This window comes from Hakea prostrata, chromosome 3 (assembly GCF_041222555.1).
Source record: "Hakea prostrata isolate BN-2017 chromosome 3, UWA_Hpros_2, whole genome shotgun sequence".
Lineage (NCBI taxonomy): Eukaryota > Viridiplantae > Streptophyta > Magnoliopsida > Proteales > Proteaceae > Hakea > Hakea prostrata.
In genome coordinates this window covers 19202109-19219048 of record NC_142602.1, presented here as the reverse complement: position 1 = coordinate 19219048, position 16940 = coordinate 19202109, and the positions used below count along the sequence as shown (strand labels likewise).

Below are 16940 nucleotides of genomic sequence, written 5' to 3'. Positions count from 1 at the left end.
GACCAAGGTAATATGAAGCGTGGCTCTTCTTCTCTTCTTTTTTTTTTTTCTTTTTTTTTTCTCTGGTCTTCGTTTGCAACAGAAAAGATAGTGCAGCGATAGTAACTGAAGAACGATGGTGACCCAATTGCAATGGGTTTGAAAGAAAGAAAAAAGAAAGAAGAGAGAAGAAGAAAAAAAATCCTAATCGAATTTAGGCTTTGATGCCATGTTGAAAGAAACGATTGTGGTGAATGGAATTTAGGCTCTGATGCCATGTTGAAAGAAACGATTGTGGTGAATGGCTTATTGATCAAAGATCTCAAGCCCTCTATTTATATTAAGAAGAAAGTATACTATACAAGGAATAGATTTTTACATGAATACAAACTCTATTTTTAACTCCTATACAAACTCTATTTTTAACTCCTATACAAACTCTAATTTAACTCCTAATAGAATCCAACACTAATTGACCTAGGTAATCTGAAGCAACATTCTAAATAACCACGTGAACCAGCAACACTACTATAATAATCCTTCAAATACAATGTACATAATTAAGAAGACTGAAGACTAGCAATAGAATTAGGCGTTTCACAACTCCAAATTCCTCCAACTACACGCTTCTATAGATAATATAGCACAATACTCTTTCCTAGCATCCCCACAACAGTCATGAGAGCTTATATAAGAATACCAAGTTGCTTCTACACATTGCAGACATTCAAACAGCTGAAGCACTACAGAGTTTAGAAGGTTGATCCATTCCATCCGAAGTCTGAACCCTGCAGCATACAAGAAGGTAGTGTGTCAGTCCTCAATAGCAGCACTGAATAGCACATAATAGTCGTTAATATCAGCACAAAGATTCAACAAAAGAATATTTAACAGAACCCTAGGAACTTGCAAGCTAGTAGGAATCTTCGGCATGATTTTAAACCAGAAAAGGATTATTTACATGATCTATTGCTGATGTAAAGCATGCAAACACTGTGTATAATCTTTGCTTTCACCCTAACAAAGAGGAAAAATGCAATGAGAAGAACAGATGAACAGCAAACTCGTTGGTGGGAGAACATGAAATGTTGAAATAGCTTACCTTTGAATCATAAAATTTGAGGAAGAAACGAGACTTAGGAACAGATAACTTTGTCTCAAGAATCGTCGCAATTGCAGCACTCAATTTCTTGTTGACATCAGGGTTGAGACCACCAATCGATACCAGCTCACCGTACGCTGCTGGTTGCTCAGTCCCACCAAACGACATTGGAACTGATCCTTTCAGTACAATCATCACGTACTGCAAAATTCAGAACGAATTTGTTAAAAGGGGGAAGATACGAACAAAATGAAGTATCCGTAGAATATTAAGGAGGAAAATGCGACTTCCACCTATAATGAAAATATCAAAGAGGGAAAGAGCGTATCTGTGAGAACATTACTGAATGAAAACCCAGGCAAATTAAGGTGAAATTTGCAATCGCAGCTTTTAGTTAGAAGGATTAATAAAATTTTAGGGGGTTTTATTTGATTAATTAAAGACTTATTATAATCGAAAATTTGAAACAAACTCTGCGAATTCTCAAAGATTACTCCCCCAAGTTCCAATACACACTTGAAAAGCAATCCCTATTCAGAGCGAGGAGAAACGAAATCCACCACAGTGGTAGAATTACAGAAAAAGGTGCATTGCCCATGATACGTTCAAAGCTGAACCCAAGGAGCGAAGAAGAGTAACAGCAGCTAAGGTTTTTCAAGTGGGGCAATAGTGTGAGTGATCATCACCTGAAGAAATTCGCTACAGCTAAAGAATGTTGACGCAAATTTGAGGGGTGAAATCGCATTAAGCAGAAACGGCGATCGGAATTTCAAGAAACGGAGGGCATTAAATGCAAAAATAAAGCGAAATGCAAACAGGAAGGAAGAAGAAATGAAGAGAGAGAGAGAGAGGAGAGAGTGAAACATACAGCCTCAGGCTTTCCGATGATCTTAGCGACGTTCTTGGTAGCTTCTGATAGGATGGAAGAGGTATCAACCCCATCCAAGTTCACGTTCGTCGACAGGTTCAAGCACGGCATCCTCACTCCTTCAGTTCTCAACCTCGATTTTCTCTCTCCTTCAGTTCTCAACCTCGATTTTCTCTTAGTCTCAACTCTCAAGTCTCAACTGTGACTCTCACGGGCCTCACGATGCTCAGCTTTAAAGCTCCCCTGTCGTATATCGTATTTATATACCAATCGACCATACAATCGATGATTCCAGAGAGATTTTTTTTTTTTAATTAATTATTATTATTATTTTTTTAGTAATAGATCTGAATCCATAACAAAAATCTAATGAGAACTGAGAACTGCATCATAACAAAAATCTAATGAGAACTGCATCATAACAAAAATCTACTGAAATGAACAACCTAGAGGTAAGAAATCCACCAGCCAAGGAAATAAAACTGGTCAAACAGTCAAACTTGGCACTGATAGGGCTCTCCTAACCAAGGTGTTTGCTAAAGCATTAAGGGATAATTACTATTGTCTCCCTGTACTATAGCTTAATTACTAATATATTCCCTGTACTTTTTGAAATTGCTAATTCAACCTTCAACTTTACTTGTAATTACCATTGTCTCCTTACTGTTAAACTCCGTTAGTTAAATGATGATATGGCATATTTTATTTATTTAAAAATCCCAAATTAACCTTATAATCTTATATTATTTATTTACACTTTATATTAAATTACATTACTATCCTGTGTAATTAGGGAAAACTTAAACCTAATTAAACAATCTTCTTTCCTAGTCTAAAGAAATAGAGAAAATCAAGGGATACTCATTTTCAAATTTGATAGGTACTTTTCAATTTAGAAATAAAAAAAATAGTAATTCCTAATTTTTGGTGTTATTTTTAATTTTTTTATTTACTTTCTAATTTAATGTTATCAGTTTAAGAAGTTTCTACTTCCAATAGATTATTATTTATTTATTGTCTAATTTGACGTTAGCTATTTTAAGAAGTCCTACTACCAATAGGGTGCCTTTTTTGTTTTTAATTCAAGATGATAAATATACTCATGTAAAATTATTTCATATGATTTTTTTTTAAATGAGGATAATATTTTATTTGGCATTCTTAATTATAAAATGGCAAAATAGACATTAAACATTCAACCTTAACGGTTGCTTAACATTGTTAGAATTAATGGGGGCAACAGTAATTTCATAAAAGAGTAGGATTCTTTTAGTAATAAAGCTATAATACAGGGGGCAACAGTAATTATCCCAAGCATTAAACATTCTTGATAATAAAAAAAAATTACAAACATCAATATCCTGACATAGCCTTAAAATATCTCCTAAAATAAGACTAGCATCCAGTGAGGCCCAGGCCCAGGTGCATTTTCTAGAAATATCACGTCTATTGAATCTAAAAAATATCATATGTTGTGATTTGAGAATCTCCGCAAAAAAACCCAAATTCATTGGCAAGTGTGGAAATCGAGTCAAGATCTACTTGGTCTGGTTGCTCCTCCAAGGTAAACCCCTCTTTGTAGGGTAATACAATGTTTAAGGGCCTGTTTGGTTACATGAATCTAGAGATTTCAAATCTCTAGATTCATGAATCTGAGAATTATACCCGTTTGGTTGTAAAAATCTCTAGATTCATGAAATCTAGAGATTCACATTTTTACACTAAAAACGTTAATCTGTAGATTTATGGGTAAGGGGTGAAATTCAGAGATTTCAAAAAAAACCTATACATTTGCACATTTACAAAAATCACGTCGATCAAATAGTTTTTTAAGATGAATCCACAGATTTAATTCCACAACCAAACATCTAATTTTATAAATTATAACTCCATAGATTTGAAATCTATAAATTTGAAATCTCTAAATATTTGAAATATCCAGACTCAGGTAACCAAACAGGCCCTAAAGTGCAAATTGATTGGTTCAATTTGACTTGAATCGGTTTAATCAGTTCTTTATTTTTATTTTTAAGGTGGGGGTCACAAAGCAAAACAACCAGGGATTGAAATTGGAACCAATCAGCCTAACTATTGAATGCCCTTGGCACATTTAAAACTACAAAACTCAAAACTATTGGCAAGTTGTTGAACATCCTCAAGAACGGACTATTCAGTATTGTTTGTTTGTTCTATTTTTGGTAAAGAGAGATAATTTTGTTACAGTCATACATGGAATCAATTGCATTGAGTATTGTTTGTTAATGGGTCAATTTTTGGGGGGCTTGAAGTTAATAGATCAGCTTAAAAGATATATCTTTTAGTTCAATGGTCAATTCAACACCAAAATGTTTAAGGAATTTTCCTTTTTGGTTTGATTTGGGTGTGGTCTAATCTCACCCTGATTTTGGTTCTAATTTATGAAAATTTGTGGGGTTTTTCAACTCTGGTTTCTATTGGTATATCATCTCTCTACTCTCGGTTTTCAATTAGGTTTGAAAGGAATGCATTTCAATCCCATAAACCCTTAATTACACCAAATAAAGTCTCAAGGCCTCAATTATATTTAAATGGATAGATTTATGGCTTTGAATTGTGGTGGTCTAGGCAAGACAGGGATAACGGTCTACATGATACCTTCAAAACTGGTGCACTTATGCCCTAGAGGTGCATGTTTGACCTTAAAGTTCTTAACTTTTCCTCGACCCGACCAAGGTCCAAGCTCAAATTTCTTGCCTTGAGGATAGATCACAGTTGGAATACTCTAACCTGAAAATTAGCACCATGGTCTACTCAGAGTCTAGTCAAGTCCAATATAACCTGGTTTATGATTGTGGGGTCAATATGGACCCACCAAATTATAGTCTCGCCCCATTATTTAGATATACCAAGAGAGATGTATGGTTTGATGAGATTATTATCTAATACTTTGCTCATGGATGGAGCAAGCTCTTCTATTCTACTTCGTGATTTCTCTTAGCTACATGTTTCACCTAAGAAATAGATTTAGTTTCACGAAATTGTGAATGGTGTTAACAACTAATCCCCCCTAGAATTTCGATTGTGTATATATCATGGATGGCCTGTAAAATCAATTGGAATCTATGGCTAACTTTTAAGGTTTTTGTTTTTTTTTTTTTTGGATGAATTAATAACTTCATTAGCAAAACCCTCCAAAAGATGACCTGATTTCTATTTCACTACTCAAAGTTTGCTTGGAAAAAGCATAAGAATTGATTGGAAGAGATACATATATAGAATTATAATTATAAGAATGACAGATTAGCTTAAATTATAAGAAAGAGATGCTTTGGTTACATCAATCGGCAATGAAGCAGGGAAGGTCAGAGTTTTGAGTCAAAACGCATTGCTGTAGTGTCAAAAACATTAAAGAAGAAACGTGACTTTGGGATGGAGAGCTTTGTCTCAAGGATGGTGCCGATTGTAGCAATCAATTTTCTTTTGACATCTGTGTTGATACCTCCCATTGATATTAGCTCTGCAAATGCTGCTGGTTCTTCATTTCCATTAAAAGTTATGGGTATTGAACCCTTCATCAGTATCATCACAAACTGCATATTCACATCAAGAGACATACTTGTTAGATGTATTACAAGGGTCAAGGTGATGATGCTATAGTAATGTATAATTAATTTATAAAAATTTAAAATGAGGGTAGAGTCTAGATTCAATATTAGGGGGTCACAATGACCTTTCTATTCATTGTCTTTATACTTAAAATGTTTCTTCCTAAGGAGGGGACAAAGTGCTTATATTTCTTACATGAAAAGAAGGCTAGACGACTAGAAAACAAAAGAAAGAAGATCAAAAGGGGGAATTTAAAACAAAATGAGGGGGCGGGGAGTGGGACAACCCCTGGTCGAGTCCAAATCACCTCCCTATTGGAGGATCACACACTCCTTCCTTAATGCTTCTCCACCACATAAAAAAAAGATAAGACCTATTAAGGTCCCACTTCAGATCACTTTATTAGTACTTCGACGTGGGTCACACACCTATTGTATGGTGAAGAAGCATTAAGAAGACGGTATATGTTTTCTCAACATGAGGGTGATCTAGACTCCCTTGGCTTAGGAAGCTGGCTTAGGAAGCCCATACCCTTGTTTAAAATTAAAATGGAAATTATTGCAACTCTATCAATACAATTGAGATTTCTTGCCTCGAACCTGACCGTGCTCCTCAATGCTTTTATACTCACATGAATATGGAGTCCGCACTTTAACAAGTTGGACTATATGAACTCACCTAACCGTGCCCTCATACTTCCATATTCACATGAGTATGGGGTCCACACTATATCAAGTTGGATAGTATTAATTTTTTTTTTTCTTCTGTTTATTTGGTAAAGACAATGTGAACTTGACACTTTTGTAAAGCACGATCAGTTGAGGTAGGCTATAAGTATTATGCAATCAAACCCTTCAACTGGAAAAAGTAAAATAGTGATAACCAGATTACGTCACAGATTCCAGAAGTTCTTTTTTAGAACTATTCCACCCCCAACTTCCCTTCTTTTAAGTTCTGTCAGATTGAATGAATGCAAGAAGATCTAGCTCCAAAGATGAATATGATTCAGATCTGTAATATTGAAGCTCAAGCAAATGCACGATCAGGGCTAGCAGCCTTAGAGGAAACTACAGTTCTTGAATTCCATTAAAACAAAAGAAAAAAAAGAGGAAAATAAAATAGAAAAGCTAGAGTTTTTCTGTATCGAATTAATAAACTGATAATGGGAAAAAGAAGAAGATGAGGTATGAAGTCCTATTCTTCTTCTGGCTCAAATCGTCTTTCTCCATAACAAAACCTTTCATCGGTATTCAAAGTTGGTAAAGCTAGCTTGTAACACTCCCTATTCATCAAGATGTTTGGATTATTGATGAAGGTTTCTGGAAATCTCAAGATTATAGCTAGGATTGTTGACTATATTGGTTGTTGATGAGGAAAAATGAGAACTAAGATAATTAACTTACAGATTCAGGTCTTCCAATGATGTTAGCGATGGCCTTGATGGCTTCTGAGACTACTGGAGCGGTATCGATTCCATCCAGGTTCACGTTGGTGGAGACGTTCAGGCAAGGCATCTTCTTTCTTTCTCTCTCGCTCTCTCTCTCTCTCTCTCTTCTTCTTCTTTTGATGAATGAGTGACTTCAAAGTTCAAAGACAAGTATAAATAAGGAAAGGATAGAATCATAGAACCCAGAAAAGTAATATTAATTTTCTTTGCCACTGGGGCCTCGTTGGTTGCCAGATTAGAATCAGATAGATTGAAAATTCGTCTGTTTGCTCTTTGATGGAATCCTTGCACTGTAGGGTATAATGTGCATCTTCCACCTGCTCCCAACTTCCAAATCTTATCTGGATTATTATGATCATTAAGGGAACTCAACCCTGACTAGGGCTTGAGTTTATTTTTATTTATAATTATTATTTTTTAAATAGAGATCTCCATTCTTTAGAGTCATTTGATAATCCACTCTCATTCTCTACACTCATTTGATAATTCAACAAGTGTTTCTAACATCTAGAGCAGCTCTTTGTATGTGTTTTTAGGTTTTTAGGTTGATATTCTTTTGAAATATCAAGGATGTGAGGTAGAGAGGCAAGGATCATGCTCTACAAATGAAATTTTTTATTCTTAATTTAATAAAATGACATTTTAGCAAAAAAACATTCAGAGAGAAGATGAAGAACAATGATCATTTAAGATTAAGACTATAGATTTACGAAGATAGAAAAGATGAAGAGGTACTTGAAACACTGAGAATAGAGAAGAAGAGAAACTTGGGTCATAAGAGATAGATAAATGAAGAACCTAGTGATTCCCATTATCAGGATCTATCTCAATATAAAAGGGTTTACTAGGGTTCCTAAGGCTTGATTCGAAATACGAAAAGCTAGTTGGGGTTTTCAAAAAGTGTAAATAATTACTATGAGAAAAAAATAAAAATTGAAAATGACAAGAGACTAATGGGTCCCACTAATAGTAATAACACTCCATTATAGTCTCGTAAAAGCCACGATATAATCATATAGAGGCGTCCACATCACATGTGCCTTCATACCTTAGAAACCGCATCAAACAAAACAATGACATGTATCAAGTAGATTAAAAAAACATTGCAAAATTTCGCCAGAAATTGTAAAATTAGAGATATATCACCGATAAATTGCAAATGTCGTGTTGGGCCCTTTGTTATTCCGCTAGCTACCGAACTGGCAAAATATCGCCGATATTTCTTTTCATGCATTAGAGATAGAGTATGAAGAGCCAAAGGATTCCCATCATCAGGGTTGAAGAAGCAACAACGAATGGAAGAGTTCTATTACATAATGAAAAGGTTTTACCAGGATTCATATGTTTCCATGAATATCCTTCTCTACAACTATTTCACTTGAACCTATTATTGGAAAATTCAATTTATGCTGCAAAAATTTCTCGTGCAAAACATAATAGTCTTATCTAACGGTTTTTTATCAACAAAAAACGCCATAAACTGTTTTTATGTGAGTTATCAAATGGTCTTGAGTTTAAAGTAAATGTACATACAAATCGATAATAAGAGCCAATAACTCAAGTCAACAGACTTCTAACAAATTTCAAATTCAAATGTCCTTTGAGTTATCTACCCTTATGAACCTTTTTTCTTATTACTTTTATTTTCATATTTTTTGGTGCCTAGATATTGTTATTTTCTAATGATTGATTATTTATTTATTTACTAAGGTTTGGTGAAGTGATATGTTAGCTTTCTTTTTCTTCAAATGAAATGATATTCTTATTTCAGTCTATGAATCCATGGTGTCACGTCTTATGACGTGCTCTTATTTTACTTAAGAAAAATAGGATTCCAAGTTGCTAGTATATGACATTTTTTCTTATATTAAAATATTACTGTATTTTATTTGCTAAGTAAATAATATTATTTTGATTCCCTTATAATCCTTTCTTTTAAAATTAATTTTCTGTCATACGTGAGTACTCTCATATTGTTTTACTATATAGAGAGAAATTGATGGCATGGACCATACTCTAGAGAGAGAGAGTTTTTCTTTATTCTTTCTACTGAAAAATTTAAGTAAAAATTTTTATAGACCAGTAAGTATATCTGACAAACATTAAATCGATTGAAATTTATATAGACTCTTTGCTCTTGCCTCTAGGAATTTAAAAAAAAAAAAAAAAAAAAATACTGTCAAGTTTAGATTCTTGTGTATTATTTTTGTTTTTCTTTGTTAGAATAGAATATCAATGTATATAGAATGATAATTGATAGAGGATAATGTAAATACTTGGTTTTTTCGAAAGTTATTAGATAGAGTTGAACCTAATAAACACTCTTGCCCCTTGTAGTAAGTTATTGGTAGAGGAAATTTTAAAATAGTTGGTTTTTCCGTAGAGGAAATGTAAACTCAAACGTTATAATTTTAAAAACATTCATTAGTCATATGTTGAGTACTATTATGGCTGCTAATTAAATTAATAATTTCGAGAATAAAGAACGATATTCACGGACACAAAATGGTTTGTCTAATATTCACAAAAAAAGAAGGTTTTCCTAATACCATCAAGGCTTTTTTTTTTTTTTTTTTATTTTTATTATCATTTTTATATGTTTTAGTAAAATAGCACAATTTTGAGACTTGAAAATAGAGATCTCGATTTTATACGCTTGTTTCATAACTCAATAATAAGCGTTTATGTTTCGAAAAACACCAAAAACAACTTTGTACACTAGAAGAAGGAACACTCATATAGATGCTTGATAAAACTTGTAGCAGCAGGCATTTTATTGTAATAATTGGAGATAGAAAAGATGAAGAACAATGACCCCTTTTATCAAGATAGGGGTTATGGTTTCACTGGAGTTAAAGAGGATGAAAAGGAACTTTGGTCACTAGAGAAAGAAAAGATGAAAATAAACTTGGATCATCGGAGATAAAGAAGATGAGGAATTAGTCTCCATCATTAGGGTTGAAGAAGCAACAAATGGAAGAGTAGTTTTACGAGATTTCTCATATTTAAGATGTCAAATTTCATGAATATCCCTCTCTAAATTTATTGCACTTAAACCCAATGTGACAAATGTTTTTCTTCAAGAAACAAACTCAACAAAAAATTGTTATTATGTCAAAAAATGTTTCTCAAAGCGGAAACTTTCATAAATTCCAGTTTACATAGCAAAAAGACCATAAGTGAAACAATACAATTTTATCAAAAGTATTTGGTCAATTTTTTAAAATTTTTTCTCTTTATAGAAGATGAAAAACACTGGAAATTGTTTTTCAATGAATTATCAAATGGGTCCTGAATTTACAATATGCAAATCAATAGTAGTTGTGTGTTTTTCCAAACAGATTGGAATGTTGAAGAGATGTGGGAGATTTTTTATTTTTATTTTTTCCTTTTTCATATTTTTTTCTAAAGGATTTTTTTTCTTCCTTTTTTGATAAAGGTTTGGTGAAGTAGGTTTATAGGCTTTCAAGTAAGTACATAAGTTTTCTTTCTCTTCGTATAAATGATCTTCTTATGTCAATCATGAAGCCATCGCCTCACGTCTTTATTGACTTGTTCTTCCGTTAAAAATTGAATTCCAAGTTGCTGGTATTTGACATCTTTTACATGTTTTACATGACAATATTATCGTATTTTTACTTGCAAAGTAAAGAATATCATTTCAATTCTCTTATCATACTTTTCCTTTTTTTGTATATTATAATCTAAAAAAAGTTATATATTGGGAAATAAGTTTTTTTGCCATATAAATACTCCCATGTTCCTTGCTTCAGTCATGGGCATTTAATGCACATGATGGTTAAGCAAAACATTTCAAGCCGTTCAAATTCAACGGTCAAAATTAAATTTCAACTGAGATTTCAAATTTGATGGTCCGAAATCTCGCTTGAATGCGCATGACCCAAGAAAAATTATTTATTTTCATATAGATTGTAATTGATGGCATAAACTGTACTCCTTCTACCCAAAAAAATATATATTTTTTTTTACCACAAAATAATATTCAAATAGAAGTTTTCATGGACCAGTATGCATATGTGACCAACATTAAATACAGTTAACTTTTAGGACTTTCATCTTAGAACTTAATATAAATTTTCTTTAACCTAAAATTATTTTTTATATAAACTTGCGTATATTTTTTTTTAAGAATAGAATATCAATGCATATGTTGTTTTTTGGGTAGATTCAATGCATATAAAAACATTAAATTCAGTCAAATTTTCAGTGAATATGCACGAGTTACATTAATTACAATCAAATAAAAAATAAAATTTTATTTTAGATGACATAAACAACCTTTGTAATTAGTTCAAGAATGTAAATATTTCTATTGGTATTGGGAGAATGTAAATACAAATACTATAGTTTGAAAAACGTTCACCACTCATATGTTAGATATTATCATGTGGCTGCTAATTAAATTAATAGTTTTGAGATTGAGATTGACTCATTCACCAATAAAAAGTGGTTTGCCTAAACAAATCATATATTAAATACCAACATGTATGTTAATGGATTTAATAATTTCAAAAAATCGTTCACACCAATCTATGTGTTTAAATACGTGTTAGTGGTCATTGGTCAATGCTAAGGAGTTATCTATACTAAGCTTTCAACCCCCCCAAAAAAAAAGAGCACCATCCTTTGAATTATCAATAACACCTCTTGTTTTAAGTATAAATATATCAATAACACTTCTTGTTGTTAGGAAATCACACTTAAATTTACATGTAAGCAAGTTAGGTTTTTCAAAAACACGAGTTTAGAATAATATGATTTATGAATAATATTTTTAACTTAGGATGTAGGGTTAATATTGAAAAATAGATAATTAAAAACTAATTGAGATGAACATCTTAGCTTTTGAAATTATAAATAAAAAATGTAAAATGAAAAGAAGAAGAAAAAAACGAACTTCTTGCTTCTCCCTAAAAACAAGGTGTGAGATACAGTTAGTCTTTCTCATATCTTAGAGGGTTTTCTTTTATTGATGAATGTAAGGCCCAGAAGTGGAGTAGGAGGAGAAGGAAGAGGAAGAGAGAATGATTTTACTATCACAAGGGTGCTCGGTTGATAATGACCAACACTTATCAGAAAAGAGGTCGTGGGTTCAACGACTCTACCCAATGGCGTGTGTAATATCCCCCTTCCCTGTATTTAAATAAGAGCCATTGTACCAAGAGGCAGGTTTTTTTTTCTTCTTTTCAATACAAAGATGAGGCTAAACAACTCAAAGGAAAAGTAGAAAACCTAACTTAAACAAGACTCTTTATCTAACATGATAATTCCTTCAACTCTAGTTAGCGGATCTGGAAAAAATGTCTACGGGTTCTAGGAACAAAGTTACACCCTAGACATCCAATTAGCAGTTTTTTTCGCTTCTCTCCTAACATGAACAAACATCACCCTTCTATTAACACTTAAAATGATTTTTATTTCTTCAACGAGACCAATAATGATAAGACACAAAACCATAGCTAATTATTTTCAAATTTTTTTAAGATAAAAATAACCTTTAGTATTAGTTACTCTTTAAGGGATGGAGCCATATAGGGTATTTAATATGAAAAGATAATGTCGTCATTTGTAGAAGGAAAAAATAAGTGAGAAAAAAAAAGGTGAAATTTCTAGTACATATAATTGAAACATCAAACTCAGTTTTCCTTAAAGTTATCCAAAATTTCCTCACGCCACCAACTCAATTTTGAAAACTCCTATCCTTATTATAAAAGTTATAAAAGAATCAGAGATAAAGATAAGTTAATATAAACCAATGAGAATAATTGCAAAAGCATAGACATAAGTAAGAATTTAATCTTTCATGAAAGGTCATTGATCATTCATTTTGCACATCTTATATTCAAGCATGGAAGTTATAATTCAAGACATTTTTTTTCTTCAAAATTATTAATTAAAATTGATGAGACTAGATGCGAAGTCCTATCTTATATTTAATATTAGGTATAAACAACTATCCCCTTGAGTATGTAGTCAAATACACATAAGTTGACCTGGATGAATTTCAATTTTGGAAAGAAGAAAAAAAACACAATTACCATAACAATAATCTACAGATTCTGTCTACCAAAAAAAATCTGCATATTCTTTTTTTTCGGGAGAAATGAGACTTTATATTAATAGAAATAAGTAGAATACAAACAATAATACATGATTAGGTTCTTTTAGGTTCTAAAGAGACATACGACCTGTCGCTATTCTACAACATATTGAGAGAGCTGAGCAGGCAAAGAGAGAGGATCCAACAAAATTTCTTGATCCGACGTTGCTAATCCGGCTAAAAAATCCGCGCACCTATTAGTCTCACTAACACCATGCACCAAAATATACTCATGAAACAAAGATCTCAAGTGAAGAATATCCTCAACAATGTGTAGTATCCCCCAATGTTATCGAGTGCGACCTATGCAAGCATTAGCCCTGTGCACTACCAGCGCAAGCACTGGCCCCGTCAGCGGAGCCCCACCAGAGGCCTAATATAGTCCACAGAAGCCGGTAGCACTCATGCCCTGGCCAAAGAGCACACAACCGTCCAATGCAAGAAACAGAGGGAGCAAAGGGGATTCGAACCGAGACATAATGTTTACCAAACCACTTGGGAGTGAGCTTGGGACCACTAGACCACCACCCCCATGGTTAATGCTCATCTAAACAAATCCATATCTTGGGTGCAAGTGCAACAATGGCTTCACTTGTAAAATAAATTTCTTCACTTGTAAACTAAATTTCTATATATTAATAATTCCCCCCAACCCAAAAAAATAAGAAACTAATTTTATATTAGGAGACAAGGACTATTAATAAATATTCTAACCACTCATCTTAAGGATTAGCTCAATCCACAAATATCAAAATTTTATAAATAATGGTTCAGAATCTCTAACCCATGAGGATTATTTGCTATAAATGACACATCAGAGAAGTATCCTTTATTATACATTACTAGAAGAGACTGTAGTGTTTGGGAAGAAGAGCAAATGCATCTGGTTTAACAGATATCTGGTAAGAAGTTTATAAGCAACTTCACAGGGATGAATGCTGTCCCAAAATAGGTATTCTGAAGCATTGGCACAGGATGGTGTGAGAAAATTACAAAGTGGTCCTACTTCCACCAACCCACTTCCACAGCAACCTTTCTTTGTTTCCAGGAATCCTGTCCAATTCACCAGTTCATCAAATACTGAAATCATACATCTAATAACTACTGAAAAACCAATCTTGTTCTTGCATTATTCTACTTACCATATGTTTCTGGTTTTTCGATCATGTCCATGAGAGGTTTATAGACCTCAATGTACACTAACTTGCTTCCTTTATATGATTCTTGTAGTTCTTTCACTATTCCCTTAAGCTTAAGATTGTAACCACTAGCATCTTTGTTCTCTTCTTCAACGCATGTCCTGGTGGGTATATTCTTAAACTTTGCAGTGATTTGGATAGGCACACAGCCGAATGGAGGAACACCTGCTACCATGAACTTACCACAGCCAAGATCAACTAGTTCCTGCCAAGAAACAATAGCAAGGGGTGTAGCCAGCGGGTTGGAAAACATGAGAGAGAGAGAGAGAGAGAGAGAGAGAGAGAGAGAGAGAGAGAGAGAGAGAGAGAGAGAGAGAGAGAGAGAGAGAGAGAGAGATCACCTTAATTAAGTCTTGTAGTTTCTGGAGAAGAAAGTTTTGGTACCCTTTAATATCAAACTGTACCCTTCTGGTTGGAAGATCATAGAAGTTGAAGATGAAGTCATTAGTGCCTGCACTAATAAGAACCAAGGCACTACTTAATATCTTCTGAGCCTCTTGTTCTCCTGCAACCCTCTTAAGCCTCTTGAGATACTCCTTGAAGTATTCTAGCTGCCGTGATACTGGAATTACTCCTGATGCAGCAGTGGTCAGATCATCAAGACCTGAACCAGCTGAAGCAAAACTGACTCCAGTCTTAAGTTCTTCATCTGCTAGAAATGGGTCTAAGAAGGGTGGCACCAGCTCTTTGATTCCCAATGCAGAAGCCAGTAGATCAGGAACAAGTTTTCCATCTGAAAACCTCCCTGTTGGGATACGACCTGGGAAATTTTGACCATAAGGGTAGTGATTGCCCTTGAAAGCTGTTCCAATGAAGTTGTTATTCCCAGTATCCATTGTTGAATCTCCCAGAACCAAAATAGCTGAGAATTTTGGAGGTGTTGATGGAGAAATGAATTCAGCAACAGTAATGGTGTCCAAGAGAACAAAAAAGAAGAACGACAGGAATGATGAAGCCATTGTTACTTAGAGCATTTCTTCAGGTGGTTCTTTCTTCTTTAATTTAAACGACTAATTAAGGAATTTATGTTCTCAGAAGATAATTGATCAATAATGTTGGAAAATTAAAAATTGGAAATACTGTTCAAATTTCGGTTTCTTTCCTTCCTTCTTAGGCATAAGAATGACTAATTCCAAATTTTGGTTTTTTTGAGAAAGACTAATAACAAATTTTGGGCATAAGAATGAGTGATTACAAATTTCATGTTCCTTCAACTTATTTATTACTTCTTCCCTTAACAACTCCTATGATGTTGATAACTAATCTAAGGCCAAATGAATTATGTTCCTTTTGTTTCTTGGAGTTGTGTGTGCACTACCTTAGTAAATATGCAAATCTAATGACAATTGGTAGCCTACTTGATATTTAATTTGAAATTCAACTTTTGATGTTAAAAATTAGAATTTAGGTTTCTCACTAGATCGGCATATTTGTTTAGATGGTACGGTCATAACAATAGGATCCAAGATGAGAGAAATGCATTTTTATTAAAGTTCAAGAACCTGAACCAAGCATTATAAGAATGGACTCACAATCAATCCACATCTAAAAGCACCTTGGTTCAATCTCCCGACTGAAACTAATATTTTCAACTCATATATTGAGGATTCAACGATCGTGAATAATATCCAACCCTGTACTTCTGGTACCAATTTGCATGAAAATAACCGCTTAATCAATATTTGATGACAAACTCTTACAGTCTTACTCCATTTCATATTGCATGCCCATAATTTGTTTACCTATTCATTTGACTCTGTAGGAGAAATGCAATTCTTCGAGTGTGTCTTTACATTTGTTGGTAAAACTATCACGTCCATTAACTTTTAGGCTAGAGTGATATGATCAATAAGTCTTTGTTCCACAAATCAAAAAAAACATGTGACCAAGCGTTTGGACATTGTTGATAGAGCCATAAATAATTAGGTCATCAAATACAATATGATCTTGTTTTGGTAGAACTACAATATATTTCACTTAAAGCAAATATAACAAAAATAGCAAAAATAGCTGGCATATTTGGAGGTGTTATATCATTGCATGTCCTTATATATATCTCTTAAAGGAAGACAAAGGAAGTGAATGAGGGGTACTCATGGTTAATTAAAATATTAACTTGATTTAGAATAAAATATAATATATGGTTTTACCTTCTTTTGAATGACTAATTATAATAACGGATTTAATTGTAGTCTTGGAAGCTAATTGATAATCTTTCAAGATTGGAAAAAGTGGATCATATATTTTGGTTTCTTTCCTTCCAAACCATAACCATTAATATGATAGACAACACATCTTGTGTTGCTTCAACTTATTTGTTACTCTTGGTCGTATAACAACTCTTTTGCAAAAAATAAAAAAATATATATAACAACTCTTAATTAACAAGTAAATTTGTCATGACTACCATGGTTCATAGATGGAGAGAATTTAAGCCAAAGCTCCATCTTCAAGATTTGAATTTTTTTTCATTATTTTGTGTTTGTGAACTTTAGGCCGCAACAAAACTCAATTCGACTGTATTTTGTAGCTTTGTTGTTGTCAATTATTATTTAGAAATGGATAATCACATCAAAATATGATAAAAGATGTAACAAAAAAATGTTTTTCTTCGAATAAGATGAAGAAAGAAAAAGGAA

General features: G+C 33.2%; 3 protein-coding genes across 4 annotated transcripts; all 3 read right to left on the bottom strand.

The window, feature by feature from the left end:
* Positions 1-491: 491 nt before the first annotated feature.
* Positions 492-2192, bottom strand: LOC149021400 (uncharacterized). Of its 2 annotated transcripts, none has more exons than XM_089149635.1 (3): positions 1950-2192; positions 1082-1282; positions 492-767 (listed from the first exon to the last, which is right to left on the bottom strand). In XM_089149635.1, the coding sequence occupies exons 1-3, from the start codon at positions 2058-2060 to the stop codon at positions 732-734; spliced, it is 348 nt and encodes a 115-aa protein (XP_089005761.1). In that variant the 5' UTR covers positions 2061-2192; the 3' UTR covers positions 492-731. The 2 variants fall into 2 exon arrangements, with proteins under 2 accessions (XP_089005761.1, XP_089005760.1); XM_089149634.1 differs by lacking the exon at positions 492-767 and adding an exon at positions 817-996.
* Positions 2193-5001: 2809 nt separating this feature from the next.
* On the bottom strand, positions 5002-7271 carry LOC149021399 (uncharacterized). The gene is made up of 2 exons (XM_089147113.1): positions 6938-7271; positions 5002-5518 (listed from the first exon to the last, which is right to left on the bottom strand). The coding sequence occupies exons 1-2, from the start codon at positions 7046-7048 to the stop codon at positions 5291-5293; spliced, it is 339 nt and encodes a 112-aa protein (XP_089003239.1). The 5' UTR covers positions 7049-7271; the 3' UTR covers positions 5002-5290.
* Positions 7272-13892: 6621 nt separating this feature from the next.
* LOC149021398 (GDSL esterase/lipase At2g30310-like) lies at positions 13893-15280 on the bottom strand. Its single transcript, XM_089147112.1, has 3 exons — positions 14643-15280; positions 14245-14506; positions 13893-14155 (listed from the first exon to the last, which is right to left on the bottom strand). The coding sequence occupies exons 1-3, from the start codon at positions 15258-15260 to the stop codon at positions 13935-13937; spliced, it is 1101 nt and encodes a 366-aa protein (XP_089003238.1). The 5' UTR covers positions 15261-15280; the 3' UTR covers positions 13893-13934.
* Between the last annotated feature and the right edge of the window lie 1660 nt (positions 15281-16940).

Coding starts and splice junctions, on each gene's coding strand:
- LOC149021400 (XM_089149634.1), bottom strand. CDS start 2,060: ATGCCGTGCTTGAACCTGTCGACGAACGTGAACTTGGATGGGGTTGAT. Junction 1,283..1,949: donor TCATCGGAAAGCCTGAGGCT/GTATGTTTCACT, acceptor TGAATTTTGCAG/TACGTGATGATTGTACTGAA. Junction 997..1,081: donor TCAAATTTTATGATTCAAAG/GTAAGCTATTTC, acceptor CCTCTTTGTTAG/GGTGAAAGCAAAGATTATAC.
- LOC149021399 (XM_089147113.1), bottom strand. CDS start 7,048: ATGCCTTGCCTGAACGTCTCCACCAACGTGAACCTGGATGGAATCGAT. Junction 5,519..6,937: donor TCATTGGAAGACCTGAATCT/GTAAGTTAATTA, acceptor GTGAATATGCAG/TTTGTGATGATACTGATGAA.
- LOC149021398 (XM_089147112.1), bottom strand. CDS start 15,260: ATGGCTTCATCATTCCTGTCGTTCTTCTTTTTTGTTCTCTTGGACACC. Junction 14,507..14,642: donor AACTACAAGACTTAATTAAG/GTGATCTCTCTC, acceptor GTTTCTTGGCAG/GAACTAGTTGATCTTGGCTG. Junction 14,156..14,244: donor CGAAAAACCAGAAACATATG/GTAAGTAGAATA, acceptor TGAATTGGACAG/GATTCCTGGAAACAAAGAAA.